Source organism: Hemitrygon akajei, chromosome 18 (genome assembly GCF_048418815.1).
Source record: "Hemitrygon akajei chromosome 18, sHemAka1.3, whole genome shotgun sequence".
In the NCBI taxonomy this organism is placed as follows: domain Eukaryota; kingdom Metazoa; phylum Chordata; class Chondrichthyes; order Myliobatiformes; family Dasyatidae; genus Hemitrygon; species Hemitrygon akajei.
The window spans coordinates 8,354,304-8,377,444 of NC_133141.1; the positions used below are offsets into that span (position 1 = coordinate 8,354,304).

General features: G+C 42.7%; 1 protein-coding gene across 1 annotated transcript in view; it reads left to right on the forward strand.

Moving 5' to 3' along the window:
* Positions 1–23,141, forward strand: part of mrc2 (mannose receptor, C-type 2) — a 228,112-nt gene that overhangs the window by 99,749 nt on the left and 105,222 nt on the right. The window contains exons 10-11 of the mRNA XM_073070731.1: positions 7,867–7,982; positions 11,855–12,000. Of these exons, the coding sequence (XP_072926832.1) occupies positions 7,867–7,982; positions 11,855–12,000 (262 nt within the window). The remainder of the gene's footprint in view (positions 1–7,866; positions 7,983–11,854; positions 12,001–23,141) is intronic.

Genomic DNA, 23,141 nt, shown 5'->3' on the forward strand with positions numbered 1-23,141 from the left:
AACTGACAAGAATCTGACCTGGAGCCACATAAAAGTTGGATAATCAAAGGATCAAGTAATTGGACAGAGGTTGGAATCATGAGAGTTGAGAGCCTCGAGGCATCAACACTTGCTACCTTCTCTTCAAAATCTCTGAGGCAATATATGGCATGGGTCAGAATGTACACAGAAAATGTGAGTGGCTCTGGGGCAGAGTGCATGTGAAAGTCCCATGGTAAAGTGCACAAAGAGGTGTAGGGCTTTAGAAACAACAAGCACAAGCTATGTGCTTACAAATCATTATCTGTTTGTAACCTAATGTGGCCATGGAGCACTGCCTGCTTCCCCAGTCTCATATTGCAGACCTCTGCATTGGTGAACATTCACCTTGTTATCAGGACCTGATAACGGAGGTCCTCTGCAGCCAAGGAAAATGAGTGATAAAGTTCCTCTGTGCCTTTGCCCCTCTCTCTCTGGATCTCCTCCAGCCCTACAACCACCTATGTGTTCTTTTCATTTCTGGCCTCCTCTTCCTCTCCTGACTATGTTCATACCCTCACTGACTGCTTGCCTACAGTTGCTAGATATTCCCTCTTTAAACCTCTCTACCCTTCTCTCCATTTTCAAGCCATCCCTTAAAACCCATTACCTTTGGTGATGCGGTATCCCCTAATGTGGCTAGTTGCCAGACTCATTTTGTCAACTCTTGTGTTAGGAGATAAAACCACACTGGAAGTGTCATATCAACACAGCTTCTTGTTGTAAACTTCTGAAAAGTCATTCAGACTGGGAATAGAGGAATAAGAGAATGGAGCTATCTTGATTGGCTCACAAATGCATCCACGTTATTCCACTTGTATTATAACAATGACTACACTGTGAACTAGGATGGCTAGAGATCGTAAAAGAGTGAAAATCCAGTCCTTTTATTCTGGTTATTTCTTCAATAGCTTGTGAAAGTATGTTCTGGTTTAATGCTCCCTAATTCTTCCTCACTGAGAAATAAATTGGCTTTCCATTCTCACTGTTGAACCCAACCCCCATATCCTAAGGGATACAATTGTCTGTTTTAAGTTGCTCTTATAACATTTGAGAGGATTTTCAATCCCCAAGTGTAAAATGGCATACTTGTAAGTGAAATTATTTCACTCGACAGTATCCTTTATGAAACCAATACTTATCTGTATTGGGTTGAAATATATTAATCAAGTGTTCAGGCTCCCTGTAGGCTGTAATCCTTACAGACTGTGTTTTCTCATTGAATTTCCTTTGTTTCTTTCCATGCTCACTCTGGACCAGTGATGACCTATTGAACTCATTTGAGTTCTAGCTTGAAGAAACCCTACGAGCTTGTGGTATTACAGGAAAGATGAAACAGTGGCTGATTGGCAGGAGGCAAAGAGTGAGAATGAAGGGAGCCTTTTCAGATTGGCTGCCGGTGACTAGTGGAGTTCCACAGGGGTCTTTGTTGGGACTGATTCTTTTTGCATTATATGTCAGTGATTTGGATGAAGGAATTGATGGCTTTGTTGAAAGGTTTGCAGACGATATGAAGATAGGCGGAGGGGCAGGTAGCTTTGAGGAAGTAGAGAGGCTACTTAGAAGGACTTAGATTTGGAGAATGGGCAAAGAAATGGCAGATGGAATGTAGTATCGGGAAGTGTATGGTCATGCACTTTGGTAGAAGAAATGAAAGGGTTGACTATTTTCTAAATGCAGAGAAAATACAGAAGTACTGAGGTGCAAAGGGACTTGGGAGTCTTTGTGCAGAATCCCCTCTAAGATTAATTTGCAGGTTGAGTCTGTGGTGAGGAAGGCAAATTTAATGTTGGCATACATTTCAAGAGGACTGGAGTACATGTAAGAGCAAGAATGTAATGTTGAGACTTTATAAGACACTGGTGAGGCCTCACTTGGAGTATTGTGAGCAGTTTAGGGCCCCTTAGAAAGGAAGTGCTGAAACTAGAGAGGGTTCAAAGGAAGTTCACAAAAATGATTCCAGGATTGAATGGCTTGTCATTTGAAGAGCATTTCATGGCTTTGGGCCTGTATTCACTAGAATTCAGAAGAATGAGATATGACCTCATTAAAACATCAAATGGTGAAAAGGGTTGATAGAGTGGATGTGGAGAGGATGCTTCCTATCATGGGAGTGTCTAAGACCAGAGGACACAGCCTCTGAATAGAGGGGTGTCCTTTTAGAACAGAGATGAGGAGGAATTTCTTTAGCCAGAGAGTGGTGAATCTGTGGAATTCTTTGCCAGAAACAGCTGTGAAGGCCAAATATTTATGTATCTTTAAGGCAGAGGTTGATAGATTCGTGATTGGTCAGGACATGAAGGGATACAGGGAGGAGGCAGGAGATTGCGGCTGGGAGTAAAATCAATCAGCCATGATGAAATGGAGAACAGAGTTGATGGGCCAAATGGCCAATTCTGCTCCTATATCTTCTGGTCTTATGAATATTACTTTATTAAAAGGAAGTGTAACATGTTGTAGGGTTTCACTGCTGTGTAACATTGCTTGAGCTTACCATGCTGTGGGAAGAATGCATGGAGGAGGCGTATGAATGAAAAAGAGCCAAGTATGAAGATCTGAAGACCGGTCGGGTTGCCTGGGCGAGGATGTATGATGTTGAAAGACCCAAAACACCTGACGACCCCAGGCAACGTCACTGATGATGTGCCCTAGCTTAGCATCATACGACGTTTCTGTAAGAACACTGATAATGTAATGGTTTCTCTGTAGCAGCAATGTTTGGGTTATGACTAGAGAGAACGGGGTTAGGAATGCTGTTGTTCTTTCTTGTGAGCTGGAAGAGAGATTTTTCGCGGTCTTTTGGCCGGGCAGAGATGAGGAGAGAAGACGTGAATGGAGAGAGCTGGCAGACCGCCGGACCGGGTGGACCTGGAGCGAGGGTCCGAAGGGCAGCGACGATCGGAGGTTGATGGTGGATGAATTGCCATATTTGTGAGCTCCAACATTGTGCAACAGACTGCTTAATAAGATTGGGCCCTTTTTTTTCTTTTTTCGTTACTTTACTAACCATATAGTCAAAGTAAGAATTATAAAGATTAATCGCTTAATCGCATATTGTGTACTGTTTGTTATTTCATGGTACTGATTTGTAACAGGGGTCATATCGCACAGCATCCACCCAAATGAGATTTCTTAGGTTTGGCCGGGCCAGGGGCTATCACCCCCTATACTAAGCCGCTAGCCGAAGCGAGAGCTACAGAAGATTTTTGTTTGACCTGGAAACCAGTCTTTGGGAATGTTATTTAGTCTAATGTCCCAGAATTCCTGTAGCCTGTCCTGGTTTTGCCTTAAATGACCTATTGTCAATGCAGTGATGCTCCACATCAGCCTCTCGGACCTACTTCCTGTCTTTTGTTAAATGCAAGCGAGTTTTTTCCACTGTGGTTGGGTGGGACTGCAACCAGAGGTCATGGCTTAAAGGTGAAAGGTGAGAAGTTTAAGGGGAACATGCGGGGAAACTTCATTCAGAGGGCTATGAGAGTGTGGAACGAGCTGCCAGCACAAGTGGTGCATGCGAGCTTGATTTCAACGTTTAAGAGAAGTTTGGATGGGTACATAGATGGTAGAGGTACGGAGGGCTATGGTCCCGATGCAGGTTGATGGGAGTAGGCAGTTTAAATGGTTTCAGAATGGACTAGATTGGCCCAAGGGCCTGTCTCTGTGCTGTATTTTTTAATGACTCTATGGGTCTAGTTTAGCAGAACAATTAATTACAGTGGCATTCATTGAAAGCCCTTGTATTAGTGTAATAGTGTTACCTGCCTTAGGAGATGAGAGGATATTGTAATGCAGAACAAGCTTGAGTCACCCAGCACATATTGAGCCTTTACCAACCTTCACTGTGCCCCTTCCTACTGACTGGTGCCTGCCTTCTGAGGCAGAGGGGACAAACTCACCACTCCAAGTGTGTTACTGAGACTTCTTTCATATTTTGCTGTGATGATGAGAGCAATGGTTTGGAGGCAGAATGGTTTTGAGTAAAAGAAAACTTGGGGGTTGGAAAAAGTTTCTGTTTCTAGGTGAATTCCACTGATAGCTGGGTGCTGATTGGTTCAGTCAAATATGGAAGTATACATGAGAAAATCTAAAAGTAAGGCAGAAAAAGTTTGCGGAATCTTTCCAGGTAATATTGGAGTTGAGGAACTAGTAATCACTGACACATAAATGATCCCCTGTTTGGGATTGGATTGTGTTCCTGGAGAGATTGCATTGAGACAGACAAGTTAGGAGGTAAACAACGGCAAGGTACACTGTACAGTACAGGCGACCCAGGTTCCCACCGCTGCCTGTAAAGAATTTGTACACTCTCCTCTTGACCGTGCGGGTTTCCTCCAGGTGCTCTGGTTTCCTCCCCCGGTCCAAACTTTAAAGAGTCGGCCCACGATCTCCTCTTGTTCCAAGATGAGGCCACCCTCGGGGTGGAGGAGCAACACCTTATATTCTGCCTGGGTAGCCTCCAACCTGATGGCACGAATATTGATTTTCCTTTTGATTTATATTTAAAAAATCCTTCCCCCCTCCCCTCTTCTATTCCCCACTTTGGCCTCTTACATCTTCTCACCTGCCTATCACCTCCCCCAGGGTCCCCTCCTCCTTCCCTTTCTCCTATGATCCACTCTCCTCTCCTATCAGATTCCTTCCTCTCCAGCCCTTGACCTTTTCCATTCACCTGGCTTCGCCAATCACCTTCTAGCTATCTCCTTCCCCTCCCGCCACCTTTTTCTTCTGGTGTCTTCCCGCTTCCTTTCCAGTCCTGATGAAGAATCTCGGCCCGAAATGTCAACTGTTTGTTCCCCTCCATAGATGCTACCCGACCAGCCGAGTTCCTCTAGCATTTTGTCTGTCTTGCTGTGAATAAAGATGCTATTTGGTTTTATCAGGGGACAGGGTGCACTTTAAGTTAGAGGTTTCCCAAAATCTTCCCCTAACAGAGCCTCTTCAAACTTATTAGATTAAAAGCCTCGGTGAGCAGGAATAAGGTACTTCACTCACACCAATGGTAGTGACGTTGTGAAGTTGGCAGTGAAGGGAAGTGAAGACAAAGGCAGAAAAGGAGACGGTCAAGTCTGACTCAAGCTGGATGTTTTAATTGTTGGAAAGATTCAGCTGTACCATTAGTGGATACTCTGTGAAGGATTGTACAGAGGCAGCAGAATAAGAATGGGCTAAGAAACAGGAGAACAGTAACCAGTACCACAACATCCCAAGGCTTTAGATGACACCACCCCCCAAAACATTAAATAAATCCAAGCATGAAATGAAGTGTACCTTATTAGCAGCATATACAGCTCACTTTATCGTAGAGCAAACAGTTGTAAAGTGACACTCTCCCTCTGTATTTAATTCTTATCGTTCATGGTGAGTGAGTTTGGTTGACATTTAGCTGTCAATTTGATAAGCTGGAGATAGTGAAAAATGTATTTAATAAATTACAGAGGAAGCACCTGTAAAGTAGCAACCAAAGCCATTTTTCCAGTCAAGTTGATAACACCTGATTGACCAGGTAGGGAAACTGCAGAAAGCATTATCACTGATTCTTCCTGTCCAGCTGGTACACGTGAATTAACCTGGGGCACCACAGCAGCATAGTAGTTAGTGTGACGCTATTAAAGCTTGGGGCATTGGAGTTCAGCGGTCAGTCGATAGACAATAGGTGCAGGAGTAGGCCATTCTGCCCTTCGAGCCAGCACCGCCATTCAATGTGGTCATGGCTGATCATCCACAATCAGTACCCCGTTCCTGCCTTCTCCCCACATCCCTTGACTCCGCTATCTTTAAGAGCTCTATCTAACTCTTTCTTGAAAGCATCCAGAGAATTGGCCTCCACTGCCTTCTGAGGCAGAGCATTCCATAGATCCACAACTCTCTGGGTGAAAAAGTTTTTCCTCAACTCCGTTCTAAATGGCCTACCCCTTATTCTTAAACTGTGGCCTCTGGTTCTGGACTCCCCCAGTATTGGGAACATGTTTCCTGCCTCTAGCGTGTCCAATCTCTTAATAATCTTACATGTTTCAATCAGATCCCCTCTCATCCTTCTAAATTCCAGTGTATACAAGCCCAGTCGCTCCAATCTTTCAATATATGACCGTCCGGCTATCCAGGGAATTAACCTCATGAACCTACGCTGCACTTCCTCAATAGCAAGAATGTCATGGCATCCTACCTGTGGCCATGTGGGTTTCCTCCAGGTGCTCCGGTTTCCACCCACGGTCCAAAGACGTTCCAGTTAGTAGGTTCATTGGTCATTGTGAATTGTCCCGTGATTGAGATAGGGTTAATTGGGTTTGTCGGGGTTGCTGGGCAGCACAGCTCAAAGAGCCAGAAAGGTCTATTCCATGCTTTATCTCTAAATAAAACAAACTAACTGACTAATTAACAGAGTATTGTGTTTCTGTCAGACCTACCACAGGCGTTTTTAGTGAGTGTTTAATTGGTTGTAGATAGCGTCAAGATTCTGGTTGAGCACTAAGGTAGCTGGTTTTTTAACTACTCAAAAACAGCAGGAGTTGAACAAAGTGAGTCACTTTCCTTCCTGTCTGTTAAACTCCATGCACATTTGAAAATGAGTGTGGTTAGCCCCACGAGAGCTCCTGCTGCTAGTAAAGGATCAAATAAACTTGAACTTTAGCCAAAGAGTGGAGTAGCTGTAACATTGTCAAAGTACATTATTATCAAAGTATATATACAAAATACAACTCTTGAGATTCATCTTCCCCACAGACAGCCACGAAACAAAGAAACACCATAGAACCTGTTCAAAGAAGACATCAAACACCCAAGGTGCAGAAAAGAACAAATCGTGCAAACGGCAGAAAGCGAGCAAACAACATATAGGGTATCGAACGTCAAAGCAATAATATTCAGTTCAGTCAACGCTGTGCTGCTAGCTAGTGGAGGCCACAGGGTCAATTCTTCGCCGAAGTGTCCCAGTCTGCATCGATCACCCCAATTAAGCTGCTCAAAAACAGCAACAAAAAGAGTAACCAGAATGTAGAAGCACGTGCACTGTCAGCATCAATGTCAGAGACTCTCCAGTTTGTGTGCCTTGCCATAGTTGATGGGAAGCGTGAAATGACCTCCTGCGTTGAGATGATTGCACTGCAGATTTCCTTGTGTCTTTCAATAATGGGGTTCTGTCAGAAATACAGAGATTTGATCCACGTCAGGGTTTGGGAAGCTTGATGTTTGTACATTGCTGTCAGGCTCGTGATGTAGATTAGGAAAATGACTTTCGGGTTGACATGGAATCTACTTCATTGAGCTGAAGTCTTAGGGTTTGCCTTTTGATTCATGCAAACACTGTTGATCTCCTGTGATGACTCCCTCCATCAGAAGATTGCCAGGCAGCTGGTAGCGCTCAACCATTTTGTTTACTCATTTCCAAGATACTTTTCCAATGTTCTTTTAGTTCATAGGCACATGAAGCCTTCTCACAGACACTGTCAAGTGAAGGAGGTTCCTGATTTCCAACAAGGGCACTGCCAGAGATCCTTCTTCTGAACCACCCATTGCATAATGCAGCAGAGTGGGATTTGAAGAAGTCTACTCTATTCATATCAGGCAGGTTTCATTTGTAAGATGTGCAAGGTATCTACACAGTGTCTGAGTTACAAGAACTACCTCGATTGCTACAACCATCAGCCGTTTAGTTCTGGTGTCATTTCTTCATTATGGATTCTTAATGAATATACTCAAGACCACGGTTGACAGGTTTTTCTAGATTAGGGGCTGGGGCAGGAAAGTTGATATGGAAATACAGTCTATGGCCTTAGAGATTCATGGATGTAGCTCTCTTCTTGCCCTCTTGTTTTCAAGTCTTTCCTAACATGTACTTTCCCTCCTCACCAGAACTGGAGATTACATGGCTCTTCATGCTATTTTGTGGGTGAGGAATCGGTGACCTTTGACGAAGCCTTGAAGAAATGCACAGATCAAGGGTCAACTCTGGTGACCATCCTCAACAGGTAGTTGAAGTTTCACACAACGGTCAGTGTCAACCTAGGGAGGGGGTGCCTGGGCATCATTGAGAAATTGTCTTGAGGAGTATTGACACGAGCATAGAAACCTCCCATTCACTCTGTCCTCTCCTCTGCAGCCCACAGTGATACTGAGCAGGGTTGTGTTGGCTGCTCACCTACACTGTCCTGGGTTCAGATGTGGAGGAATGATCTTGGTGCACCCTCTTTCTGGTGAGGTGAAGCAGCATTGTGCGAGGTCTCTGTCCATTAACACCCTGCCGACAGGTGGAGTTGGTAGGGGTATGTTGGGGATGGTTGCAAAGCTTAGAAGGGTTTTTTTGGAGAAATTAAAAATTATGAAAACTGATGTAGTCTTTTTTAATGATGAGATAAAATTAATAAAAAATACATTGAAATACTGGACCCAGGGTAGAGATTTTTGATTGGAGAAAGGCTAACTTTGAGGAGATGTGAAAGGATTTAGAAGGAGTGGATTGGGACTATTTGTTTTATGGGAAGGATGTAATAGCGAAATGGAGGTCATTTAAAGGTGAAATTTTGAGGGTACAGAATCTTTATGTTCCTGTTAGGTTGAAAGGAAAGGTTAAAAGTTTGAGAGAGCCATGGTTTTCAAGGGATATTGGAAACTTGGTTCGGAAAAAGAGGGAGATCTACAATAAATATAGGCAGCATGGAGTAAATGTGGTGCTCGAGGAATATAAAGAATGTAAAAAGAATCTTAAGAAAGAAATTAGAAAAGCTAAAAGAAGATATGAGGTTGCTTTGGCAAATAAGGTGAAAATAAATCCGAAGGGTTTCTACAGTTATATTAATAGCAAAAGGATAGTGAGGGATAAAATTGATCCCTTAGAGAATCAGAGTGGACAGCTATGTGCGGAGCCAAAAGAGATGGGGGAGATTTTGTACAATTTCTTTTCTTCGGTATTCACTAAGGAGAAGGATATTGAATTGTGTAAGGTAAGAGAAACAAGTAGGGAAGTTATGGAAAATATGATGATTAAAGAAGAGGAAGTACTGGCGCTTTTAAAGAATATAAAAGTGGGTAAATCCCCGGGTCCTGACAGGATATTCCCTAGGACCTTGAGGGAAGTTAGTGTAGAAATAGCAAGGGCTCTGACAGAAATATTTCAAATGTCATTAGAGACGGGGATGGTGCTGGAGGATTGGCGTATTGCTCATGTGGTTCCATTATTTAAAAAGGGTTCTAAGAGTGAACCTAGCAATTATTGGCCTGTAAGTTTGACATCAGTGGCGGGTAAATTAATGGAAAGTATTCTTAAAGATGGTATATATAATTATCTGGATAGACAGGGTCTGATTAGGAACAGTCAACATGGATTTGTGCGTGGAAGGTCACGTTTGACAAATCTTATTGAATTTTTTTGAAGAGGTTACTAGGAAAGTTGTCGAGGGTAAAGCAGTGGTTGTTGTCTATATGGACTTCAGTAAGGCCTTTGACAAGGTTCCACACGGAAGGTTAGTTAGGAAAGTTCAGTCGTTAGGTATTAATATTGAAGTAGTAAAATGGATTCAAAAGTGGCTGGATACGAGATGCCAGAGAGTAGTGGTGGATAACTGTTTGTCAGGTTGGAGGCCGGTGACTAGTGGTGTGCCTCAGGGATTTGTACTGAGTCCAGTGTTGTTTGTCATATACATTAATGATCTGGATGATGGGGTGGTAAATTGGATTAGTAAGTATGCAGGTGATACTAAGGTAGGTGGCGTTGTGGATAATGAAGTAGGCTTTCAAAGCTTGCAGAGAGATTTAGGCCAGTTAGAAGTGTGGGCTGAAAGATGGCAGATGGAGTTTAATGCTGATAAGTGTGAGGTGCTACATTTTGGTAGGAATAATCAAAATAGGACATACATGGTAAATGGTAGGGCATTGAGGAATGCGGTAGAACAGAGTGATCTAGGAATAATGGTGCATAGTTCCCTGAAGGTGGAATCTCATGTGGCTAGGGTGGTGAAGAAAGCTTTTGGTATGTTGGCCTTTATAAATCAGAGCATTGAGTATAGGAGTTGGGATGTAATGTTAAAATTGTACAAGGCATTGGTGAGGCTAAATTTGGAGTATTGTGTACAGTTCTGGTCACCGAATTATAGGAAAGATGTCAACAAAATAGAGAGAGTACAGAGGAGATTTACTAGAATGTTACCTGGGTTTCAGCACCTAAGTTACAGGGAAAGATTGAACAAGTTAGGTCTTTATTCTTTGGAGTGTAGAAGGTTGAGGGGGGGCTTGATAGAGGTATTTAAAATTATGAGGGGGATAGATAGAGTTGACGTGGATAGGCTTTTTCCATTGAGAGTAGGGGAGATTCAAACAAGAGGACGTGAGTTGAGGGTTAGGGGGCAAAACTTTAGGGGTAACATGAGGGGGAACTTCTTTACTCAGAGAGTGGTAGCTGTGTGGAACGAGCTTCCAGTAGAAGTGGTAGAGGCAGGTTCGATATTGTCATTTAAAGTAAAATTGGGTAGGTATATGGACAGGAAAGGAATGGAGGGTTATGGGCTGAGTGCAGGTCAGTGGGACTAGGTGAGAGTAAGCGTTTGGCATGGACTAGAAGGGCCGAGATGGCCTGTTTCCGTGCTGTAGTTGTTATATGGTTACTTACAAATAAATAAACACTAAACTAATTTTTTTTTAAAGCACATCTTCTATTTCCATGTCCAGCCAAGAATCCCACTGAAAGGAGTCTTGAACCAGTGTGATTGGCTTGGGATTAGGGTGCCTGATTTTCCAGGGGAATGTGAGAAATCCCAGTAAGACTGGATTTTGTGGCTTCACTAAATCCACAGCATCGGAGTTTGGGAATGAGTCGGATGGTAGTTTCCTTTGGAATTACCAGTGCAATTAATGCCTTATACTGAAAGGTCTTCTTCCCTGGTGCCCAAAAATAGGGATCTGTTTTGTTCTGAATACTTTCTGTCTTGCTGGAAACTGTCAGGGCCTCAAGTTTATTCATTGTGGAAAATGCCGCAGTGAAGCATAGATCCTCCACATCTGGCCCAGGCAAGCAACTACACAGACCAGACTCAATACTATAAATATTAAAGTAACTTCCACTTGACCTTGTAAGTAGGAGGAAATGAATGAATGTGCCCCTTGAAGCATTAATTGAGTCTTCATTGTCAGAATCAAACACTCCATCAGTAGCTCATTAGCTTGCACACATCACGTCTTTAGTCTATTAACTATAAGAAGATGCGTCTCAGGAGTGTCACCAAATAAACTGTCAGTAACACAAAAGACGTAACCAATACTTGTAAGATGCAGAAGGGGAAGCAGTGGGGTAGAAGGCTTTATAGTAAGGAATTTAAAAAATCAAGGCTCAAACAGTTGAGGTCACGTCTGTAGTTTACGACGCATTGAAATTCAACAATGACTTGGAGGTCATAATCAGAGCAATGCCAAGATCTTGGTTGTAGGAGGCTCGAGAATGGAAGGGGGAAGGCTATGGTGGGTCTTGGTAAAAAATGAAGCTGTGTCAGACAAAGAAATACAGGTCATGAGATGGGTGACCCTTTGGGCGGTTTAGGTAACAGAGTAGGGGAATGGATGCTTCAAACCTGAGACTCCCACCTCTGTTGGCTTTAATATTTTCCAATCTCCCATACCTACCCTCACCCTCCCACTGTCCTTACTGGTTGAGAGTTGGTGTTTGCAGAGTGTGGGGGTCCTGTAGTAGGATACTGCAGCTGATGGAGACTGAGACATTTGGTTAGGACAGTTTAGGCATCCAGAGAATAACAAATTTGATGAGACCCCCTTCCTGGTCTTCCAAAGCTGTCTAACTCCCCAGTTTTAAATATAGGTTTTTAATTGTCCTGGTTTTCTTTGTTTCCCCTGTTAGATTTGAACAGTCATTTATCATCAGCCTCATTCTTGGTCGCTCTGGTAACTTCTGGACGAGTCTACAGGATGCCAACCACCCAGGGGCCTTTCAGTGGATAGGAGGCGATGCTGTCTCCTATACCAACTGGAATCGAAACCAGCCAGGTAACAGCACAACACTGTTTATCCACATTTCAGCCTGAATGCTTTAAAGTCCAGTGAGCAAAACAGTTCTGAATTGTCTTACCAATTATCAGTGACCAAAATCATTCCATTTTGAATACAAATATATGCAAGTGACACTAATTAAAAACTGTTCACTCTAAGCACGGTCTAACAGCCACACCATGCACATGGACTGGCACTAGTTAGAAATTGTTCGGCAGCAGTCTCCTGTCCCAATTAAGCAACACAGTGTCCCAATTAAGCAAAGGGAATCCTGGCTATTTTCTCAATTAGTTTTTGTTCTTTGAGAGTGTGTCCTCTTCGGTCAGGTATAGGGCATGAAACATAGAAAACCTACAGCACAATACAGGCCCTTCGGCCCACAATGCTGTGCCGAACATGTCCTTACTTTAGAAATTACCTAGGGTTACCCATAGCCCTCTATTTTTCTAAGCTCCATATACCTATCCAAGAGTCTCTTAAAAGACCCTATCGTATTCGCCTCCACCACCGCCGCCGGCAGCCCATTCCACGCATTCACCACTCTCTGAGTAAAAAACTTACCCCCTGACATCTCCTCTGTACCTTCTTCCAAGCACCTTAAACCTGTGTCCTCTTGTGTTAGCCATTTCAGTCCTGGAAAAAAACCTCTGACTATCCACATGATCAATGCCTCTCATCATCTTATACACCTCTATCAGGTCACCTCTCATCCTCCGTCACTCCAAGGAGAAAAGGCCAAGTTCACTCAACCTATTCTCATAAGGCATGCTCCCCAATCCAGGCAACATCCTTGTGAATCTCCTCTGCACCCTTTCTATGGTTTCCACATCCTTCCTGTAGAGAGGTGACCAGAACTGAGCACAGTACTCCAAGTGGAGTCTGACCATGGTCCAATATAGCTGTAACATTACCTCTTGGCTCTGAAGGTACAGATTTCTGACAGAAGTTGAATGCAATGAGAATGAGCTGTTGTTTATCATTTGGTTAAATGAGAGAACACCAACACAAACTTCTGTTAACTTAAGGAGAAAGAGGACAGTAAAATTTGTGCAGAGAGACACTAAGTACTTAGAGTCTCCTGTGATATTCCGTGAACAGAAAGAAGTGCATTTGAGCTAGCTGGCTTTTTGGCTGCACAGTGATATATAGCACATCTGGAAATGATATTAAGAACCAAAACAAGGAAATGAATGTGCAGTGTGAATGGATGGCTGTCTATTTAATCACTCTGGCTAATGTTTCAGTCTTAACTGCTGTAGATTTCAGACTTTGCAGCTCTTTTACATTGTGGCTTTGTTCTGCACTGTGCAAAGCAGTAAAACCTAGGCAAGTTAAAAAGTTCAGCTGCGCCGTGAGTACAGCTCTGCCCTCATGCTGACGTTTCACTCGGGTTTGGCTCACGTCATTGGCTTTATGTCTGACCCTGTTCATCAAAACCAGCCAAGGTACATTTAAAAGCTTTTGTTTCTCCCCTGACCTGAGATTTTGAATGTGATTTGTGAGTCTGGCATTTCTTGCCCATTCCTTTCTGCCCTCAGAAAATGCTGGTTCTTTTCATCATGGCTGGAGAAAATTGAATGGTGTGCCAAACTGGTTTAGAGCTCACCAAATTGGAGCCACATAAGCACATACATACAATAAAAAATAACCATGAGGTTGGACAGTAGTGTAGCAGCTTCTTTATTACTTTTATTGGTATCTTTTATTTCACAAATTATTACAATTAAAATTCTTAAAATGCAGGGGTTGAGGGGTGGGGTGTGAGTGGGTTCTGAATCTGAGCTAGGACTTTCAGGTCTACCAGTTCACTGGCACACTTAGGACTGTGGTAGTGCTAGGCTGGATGTATCTCTGGTTTATTGTACGTTATTCTATTAATCCTCCAACTTCCTTTAGATGTCAACACAGCAGAATAATAAATTATTCTGGCTGCAGTGCTGAACACTCACTTTCAGGAGCTCTGCATTTCATGTTCTGTTTGTTATTTATTGTTTGCACAATCTGTTCTTTTTTCGCACATTGGATGTTTGATTGTCTTTGCAGGGTGTGGGGTTTTTCATCAACTCCTTTGTGTTTCATTGTTTTGTGACTGCCTGCAAGAAGATGAACATACTTATTCAGATAATAAGTTTGAACTTTGAAGTGCTCCAGTGATTCAGTAAGTTTGAAGAGAGCATAGGGAACAAAACCAGGGAACTTGGGCAGCAAGACCCCAGTGCTCCCTTTCCCAGGGAGGGCAGTAAGATGGAATGCGCACCAGTGAGCTGAAGGAAGTGTATGGCCCGGAAAGTGGAAGAGGGTGTGGGAACCTTCGCCCAGGGAAATACAAGTGAGCTCAGAAACCTGGGCCCCAGTGAGTGGAAAGAGAGGGTAGGAACAATGAACAAGAGGGAGCAAGGAAATCAGCATCCAGTGGGCAATGCCCTGAAATATCAGGAATTCCAAACAGGTAGACAGTGTGCTATCAGAGAGTTACTGATCCATGCCACCAATAGAATAAGCAGAGTTTTGCCTTTAAAAAGACCTCCTTAGTGAATCAGTGTCTTGGACATGAGCTTTAATTCTGCAGCTGCCCCACATAGTAATTGGTTTGTTAATGTCACATGTACAGTTACGGTCAAAAACTTTGTTTTGCATGACATCCATACAGATGATATAGTCAGATCAGTTCATTAATAGAGCTTTGACCAGCAACCAATCTGGACATCAGCAGATTGAGAGGAGAGGATTCCAATCAGGTCTACTGCAAGAGTAGAAAAAGGCAGAGCAAACGGTTTATGGCGCCATAATAGAGCTTTGACCAGCAACCAGTCTGCATCTGGGATTGATTAACAAGAGCAAATTAAAGGAAGGCGGGGCAAACGCAGTGGCCATTGTCAGAGTGGACAGAGTCATAGTGGTGAACTTGAGGCTTTAGCTCTTCAAGGCTTCACTTAGAGAAAGCAAAGAAAAGCATGAGGTTAATTACTTTTTCCTTCCTTCCTTTCTTTATATCTGCTCAGCTAGGACAGTATAGATTGTTGAATGCTCCGCTTGTGGGATGTGGGAAGGCAGGGGGACCTCCAGTGTCCCTGACAACTGTTACTATGAGAAGTGCATCCAGCTGCAGCTTCTAACAATCCATGTTAAGGTGTTGGAGCTGAAACTGGATGAACTCCGGATCATTCGGGAGGCTGAGGTAGGAAGTTGTAGGCATCACTGAATTATGGCTGAAAGAAGATTATAGCAAGGAGCTTAATATCCAAGGATACACACTGTATCAGAGGGACAGGCAAGTAGGCAGAGAGGGTGGAGCGGGTCTGTTGATAAAAAATGAAATCAAATCATTAGAAAGAGGTGACATAGGGTCAGAAGGTGTTGGGTCATTGTGGATAGAGCTAAGGAACTACAAGGGTAAAAAGACCCTGATGGGAATTGTATACATACCCTCAAACAGTGGTATGCATGTGGTGTACAAATTACAATGGGAGATAGAAAATGCATGCCCAAAGGGCAATGTTGTGATAATCATGGGGGATTTCAATATGCAGGTAGATTGGGAAACTCAGGTTGGTGCTGGATTCCAACGGGGGAGTTTCTAGAATGCCTACAAGATGGTTCTTTAGAGCAGCTCATGGTTGACCCCACAACCTGTTCTGGATTGGATGTTATGCAATGAACCAGAATTGATTAGAGACCATAAGATAAAAGAACCCTTGGGGATAAGTGATCATAATATAATCAAATTCACCCTGAGATTTGAGTAGGAGAAGCTGAAGTCAGAGGTATCAGTATTACAGTGGAGTAAAGGGAATTACAGAGGCATGAGAGGGGAGCTGGCCAGAATTGATTGGAAAAGAACACTGGCAGGGATGATGGCAGAGCAGCAATGGCTGGAATTTCTGGGAGCAATTCAGAAGGCACAGAATATATACACCCCAAAGAGAAAGAAGTATTCTAAAGGAAAGATGACACGACCATGGCTAACAAAAGAAGACAAAGCCAACATAAAAGGCAAAGAAAGGGCATAAAATGGAGCAAAAATTAGTGGGAATTTGGAGGATTGGGAAGCTTTTAAAAACCAGCAGAGGGCAACTAAAAAGTTATTAAGAAGGTAAAGATGAATACGAAAGTAAGCTGGGCAATAATATTAAACAGGACACCAAAAGTTTCTTAAAATATATAAAGTGTATAAGAGAGGCAAGAGTAGATATTGGACCACTGGAAAATGATGCTGGAGAGGTCGTAATGGGGGATAAGGAAATGGCAGACGAACTGAACAAGTATTTTGCATCAGTCTTCACAATGGAGGATACTAGCAGTACGGTGGAAGTTCCACGTGAGGGATCATTAACTATGTGAAGCTACTATTACTAGGGAGAAGATTCTCGGGAAACTGAAAGGTCTGAAGGTAGATAAGTCACTTGGTGTACACCCCAGGGTTCTGAAAGTAGTAGCTGAAGAGATCGTGGAGGCATTAGTAATGATCTTTCTGGAATGGTTCCAGAAGACTGGAAAATTTCAAATGTCATTCCACTCTTCAAGAAGAGAGAGAGGCAGAAAAATTGAAACTATATGCCAGTTAGTCTGACATCAAGAGGTTGGGGAGATATTGGTATCCATTGTTAAGAATGGGGTCTCACGGTACTTGGAGGCGCATGTTAAAATAAGTTGGAGTCATCATGGTTTCCTCAAGGGAAAATCTTGCCTGACATATCTCTTGGAATTGTTTGAGGAAATAGCAAGCAGGATAGACAAAGGAGAATCAGTTGATGTTGTGTACTTGGATTTTCAGAAAGCCTTTGACAATTTGCCACACATGAGGCTGCTTAACAAGCTACGAGCTTGTGGTATTACAGGAAAAATTCTAGCATGGATAAAGCAGTGACTGATTGGCAGGAGGCAAAGAGTAGAAACAAAGGGAGGCTTCTCTGATTGGCTTCTGGTGACCAGTGATGTTCCACAGGGGTCTGTGTTGAGACCGATTCTTTTTACATTGTACATCAATAACTTGGATGATGAAATTAATGGCTTTGTTGCAGAGATTGCAGATGATATGAAGATAGCTGGAGGGGCAGGTAGTTTTGTAGAAGAAGAGAGGCTACAGATGGACTGAGACAGAGTAGGACTATGGGCGAAGAGGTGGCAGATGGGATACAGTATCGGGAAGTGTATGGTCATGCACTTTGGTAGAAGAAATGAAAGGGGTTGACTATTTTCTAAATGGAGAGAAAATACAAAGAGCTGAAGTTCATGGGGACTTGGGAGTCCTTGTGCAGGACCCCCTAAAAGTTAATTTGCAGGTTGAGTCTGTGGTGAGGAAGTCAAATTTGATGTTAGCATTCACTTCAAGAGGACTAGAGTTAATGTAAGAGCAAGGATGTAATGTTGAGACTTTATAAGGCACTGGTGAGGCCTCACTTGGAGTATTGTGAGCAGTTTTGGGCCCTTTATCTTAGAAAGGATGTGCTGAAACTAGAGAGGGTTCAAAGGAAGTTCACAAAAATGATTCCAGGATTGAATGGCTTGTCATAAGGAGAGCATTTGGTGGCTCTGGGCCTGTATTCACTGGAATTCAGAAGAATGAGGGGTGCTCTAATTGAAACATTGAATGGTGAAAGGCCTTGATAGAGTGGATGTGGAGAGGATGGTTCCTATGGTGGGGGGAGGTGGTCTAAGACCAGAGGACACAGCCTCAGACTAGAGGGAAGATGAGGAAGAATTTCTTCAGTCAGAGAGTAGTGAATCTGTGGAATTCTTTGCCACAGGCAGCTGTGGAAGCAAACAAGGCAGAGGTTGATAGGTTCTTGATTGGTCATGGCATGAGGGGATATGGGATGGTGGGTGGGGGGAAGCAGGATATTGGGGCTGAGAGGAAAATCGGATCAGCCATGATGAAATAGCAGAGCAGACTTGATAGGCCAAATGGCCTAATTCTGCTCCTATATCTTATGGTCTATAGCCTTATGGTTTTATTAAGAAATTATAAAGGAAAAGCAATAACCAGGTGCAGAATAAATTGTTCCAGTTACAGAGAAAGTGCAGTGCTGGCAAACAATAAGATGCAAGACACAATGTGGCAGAGTGTGAGGTCAAGAGTCCATTCCTATTGTACTGGATGTACATTGAAGGAAACAAATGGAATGATCTAGATTCTTGAATAAAGAGCAGGGCAGTAGGACTGATGGGCTGTTCCCACCAATGAGATGGCATAGATGCAATGGGCTGATTCCTACATATTGTTCAATTCCATCACTTGGCACAAGTGTTCTGCCTAACAGCTACCATTAAGCATTAGTCCAGTTTCCAGGCCTCAGCATTTCAAATAACGGAGTGATTTTTATGGGCGTGCTAGGGATGAAGACTCTTTTAGTATTGAGTACTGAGGATTGTGTCTGCTGATCAGTGGGCTCTGAGCATGGCTCTGGAAATAGTCATAAAATCAAGCTCAACAGAGCAGAAAAAGCCCTTTCAGCCCATCATGTCCATGACTTCTCTTTTGCCATTCAATATGTAGGGAGATGTGGTGCACTGGCTGTTTTCCTCCTCCCTAACTCAGAGGGTGAGGAGTTGTACTCTCTTGCCCAACCACCCCCCTCCACAGATAACCCTACTGACTTTAACATGGACCCAAGACTGAACTCTTTAAGCTTCTGGATCAGTCTGCTGCCTGATCAACCAGCTGATTTGCTAGTGGAGATGAGAGTTTAAACAGATGAATGGTGGAGCAGTAGAAGTGTTGATTCAGTCATCAGCTCATGGAAACTCTGCTGAACAGCAAAATGTTTTCTGGCAGAGTGATTCTATTTACAGCAAATTACAGCAAGCTCAGATAAGGTTCTTATTAGGGAACATTAAAACTTTACGCTTAATGACACAGAAAAGTCCACAAATGATAAAAGGCCATTCTTGTATCCAGCCACCAGCTGAAAGCAATTTACGATCTAATCGATGTTACATTTTGCTTGTCTATTGTGATCTACAGAGTGATGGGTGTAGTTCAGTATAGAGACCATTTAAACCACAAATATGTTTAATGGTGAGTGTTGTTTGCCTTCTTGTTACATTGCAAGGATTCATTCTTACTGCTTCTTGCCAGTAATTGAGGAAGTGAATTGAGGCCACAAGCCTAGTGTTTATCCATGTATTGGTAAAAATTCATACAACACTATCAAGAAGTAAAAAAGTGGCTCCCTACCATGTGAATACATAGAAAATCTGCTATTCTCTCAAATATTGGGATCTCTGTGTTCGTTTATTTTTTTGGCCCTGTACTTCCAGAAATACAAGATGCAAAAAATGCTCCATCTGTTTAGACTAGGAAGTTGGTACCTCGTACTGTTTGTTTGTGAAAGAGGGATTGGGCATTTGGGACTAAAGTTCCAGTATAAATAAATTCATGTAGATTAAAAGCGGTGGTGTCAACACGGATACATAAATGGGCTCAGGAGGATATTGGAATCTGGAGCAACACACAAAACACTGGAGGAACTCAGCAGGTCAAGCAGCGTCTATGAAGTGAAATGGACAGTTGATGTTTCAGGTCAACTGTCCATTTCATCCAGTGCTCAGGGTATTGCTTGGGATGGGAAACTGGTTGTGGTGAAGAGTTTCTGATTTCGGTCTAGTTGAAGGTATTGTCCAAGGGTTGGTCCTAGAAGCACTGCTCTTTATTGAAATGTGTTAATATTTGGACTGTAGTGTGCAAGCATCTTAAAATTCCAAACTTGGAATTAAGGTAAATTTTGAGCAGAATGTTAATAAGGTTCAAGAGGATGTAGACAGCCAGGAAGATAAGTGGACATAGCAGGTAAAGTTAACACAGAAGTGTGAAGTGATAATTAGGATGATTGGGAAAAGCCTGAAGAGGTGCCTGAAAGAGAGATCTGGGTATACTGTATGCTGAGGTTAGTTTGAGAAACCCATTAAATAGAGCCTTTGGGATCCTGAGCCTTATAAGAAGATGAACAGAAAATAAATAAAAGGAGGGTGTTTTGATATTGTGTAAAATACTGGTTCAACCACAACTAGAATGTAGGTAGTGTTACGTACCCCGTAACTGGGTCACTTACCAGCAAAGATAGAGAGGTCCGTTGAAGTCTGATGGTACTATTTTTAACAGTATTTATTGATAAAAATGCACAAAAATAATATCAATGCAACCATACAAATAATATACGTCGTCAATACTAAATCTAAAAGCGCGGGTATAATAATAATCAATAAGAAATAGCTCTATCGTTGTCTAGGGGATAATGTATTGTCCGATGGAAATATAAAAGTCATTTTAGTTCATTCAAGCTGTAGGCTGCAGCCTTTGGTTGGAGTCAAGAGAGAGAGTTTAAACTTGCCCATTCCTTTTATGATGTCAGTCCTTCAAGAGTCGGTGGGGGCTGAGTGCTCCTTTGTGTTAGCTAAAGCCGTTCTTCCGTGGCAAGACCCACCAATTCTGAGGCAAATGGAAAAGGACGCACGTGGGTCGTTTCCACCGGCTTTCGCTGTTACGCTGTTACAGGAGTTCTAGCTTTTCTTCTGGTGCGTCTGAAGGGGCTGTTCCCCAGACCCTCTTTTATCCTGACTCACAGGGTCTCAGATGTCAATCAGGTTGGGATGATGCAATCCCTCCACCAACCCCACCTCAGTTCATTGCCTGGGGGCTTCGATGCATCGTACAGTATGCAATACACAATCCCGTCTCCAAGAGACAATAGCCGTTATCAATGGTTCCGCCTCTCGGAGGCCAGGACACATTCCAAACTCTTTGTGGATTCTGCATGTCTTTCTCTCATTTCCTGGGTCTCCTGAACTGACTTAATAGTGATCTTGCGATTCTCAAAAAGGAGGGGGCCACGGACGTAACAGTAGTATTGGTCACCTTGATGAAAACACTGTAGAGAGGGGCTAGAGTAGATCTGGTGCTATTGACCCATGGACAATCGAGAGATGTCTATTTAGAACAAAGGTGAGAAAGAGTTTCTCTAGCCTAAGGATGGTGAATCTGTGGAATTTGTTGCCACAGTTGGCTGTGCAGGCTAAGTCATTGTGTATATTTAATGTGGAGGTTGATAGGTTCTTGTTTAGTCAAGGCATTAAAGGTTATGGGAGAAGGCAGGAGAATCTGGTTGAGAGGGATGTTGGATCAGCCATGATGGAATGGTGGAGTAGATTTGATGGGCTGAATGGCCCAATCCTGCTCCATTGTCTTTTTATCTTATGGACAAGGGATCTCTGTCATTAGTAGTCTACAGAAGGTGGTATTTTCCTCCTTGGAGGAGGCTGGGAAATGATTTGGGAAGTGTTCCACATCAGCAAAGGTGTAGAGAATGTGAATAAAGAAAAACTGGCTCTGATGAAGGAACAGTAAAGAAGCATGGAGTTAAAGTGAACATGTTAGCGATTGGAGGAGAATAACTTCTCATTTAGCAAGCATTTATGATCTGGAATCTACTTACTCATGGAATGGTGGAAGCAGATTAAGTCCTTGCTTTTGAAAGAGAATATTCAAAGGTCAAAGTAAATTTATTATCAAAGTACATGTAAGTCACTACATACTACCCTGAGATTCATTTTCTTGCAGGCATATTCAATAACTACATAGAATAATACCACACCAACTTGGGCATTCAACCAGTGTGCAAAAGACAACAAACTGTGCAAATACAAAAGAAAAATAATAATAATAAATATCAAGAACATGAGATAAAGAGTCCTTGGAAGTGAGTTCATTGGTTGTGGGAACATAACAGTGATGGGGCAAGTGAAATTATCCTCCTTTGGTTCAAGGGCCTAATGGTTGAGGGGTATTAACTGTTTCTGAACCTGCTGGTATAAGTCCTCAGGCTTCTGTACCTTCTTCTGATGGCAGCAGCAGGAAGAGAGCATGACTTGGGTGTTGGGGGTCTCTGATAATGGATGCTGCTTTCCTGCAACAATGCTCTGAGTGGATGTGTTCATTGATACGGAGGGCTTTACTTGTAATAGACTGGGCCGTATCCACTATATTTTGTAGGATTTCCCATTCAAAGACATTGGTGTTTCCATATCAGGCTGTGATGCGGCCAGTCAGTAAACAGTACCCTCCACCACACATCTGTAGAAGTTTGTCAAAGTTTTGGATGTCTTGCCAAATCTTTGAAAACTTCCTAAGAAGTAGAGGCAATGTCATGCTTTCTTCATAATTGCACTATGCGCTGGGCCTAGATTAGGCTCTTCCCTCATTTTTAAAGGAGGCAATACAGATGAAGGATCTCAGTCTGAGGAACTTCCTGTCCATTTCCCTCCATAGATGCTGCCTAACCTTCTGAGTTTCTCCAGCAGTTTGTCATTTGCTCCAGATTCCAGCATCTGTAACAGGGGTTCCCAACCTTCTTGTGCCATAGAACAATAGCATAAAGCAAAGGATCCATGGACCTCAGGCTGGGAACCTCTGATCTGTAGTCTCCTGTGCCTCCATGTTACAAGGTTAGATTTGCTGCAGATTTTGTGTTGCATTCAGGTTCATCTTCCTCATCCAGGTTTCAGTTTTTAGTTTAGATCAGCTAGTCCTCCTTTTGCTTTGTTCTCACCTCTGACTAAGCAACTAATTCAGTGTTGTTGATAGGTGGCTGTAAGCTATTATTTGTGTAAAAAAAACTAACTCTTACAAAAAGGCAAATGGTTGATATGTGAGAAATGATATAAAGTAATGAATAATGTCGTGAGTATGACATAGTTTTCATGCTCAATCTTTATTTGTAGATCAATATGGCTGATTGATTCATTCTTGCATGTTGATATATTAATCTACTTTTATATCACAGATTGGAACAAAAGCCTGTAAAAAGTCAAAATGTCTGCCCATAAAATTCAGCGTTTGTACGTTGCCCAAAGTAATGCACGTTCACATATTTCCACTGAATATTTTTAGTGAAGAGGACATATGTAGATTATTAGGACCAAGACCCATGTGTACAAGACCATAAGATATAAGAGCAGAATTTGGCCATTTGGCCCATCGAGTCTGCTCTGCCGGTTCACCACCTGATCCATGTTTCCTCTCAGCTGCAATCTCCTGCCTTCCTCCCATAGACCTTCATGCCCTGACCAATCAAGAATGTATCAACTTCTGCCTTAAGTATACCCAATGACTCGGCCTCTAGAGCCACTTGTGGCAATGAATT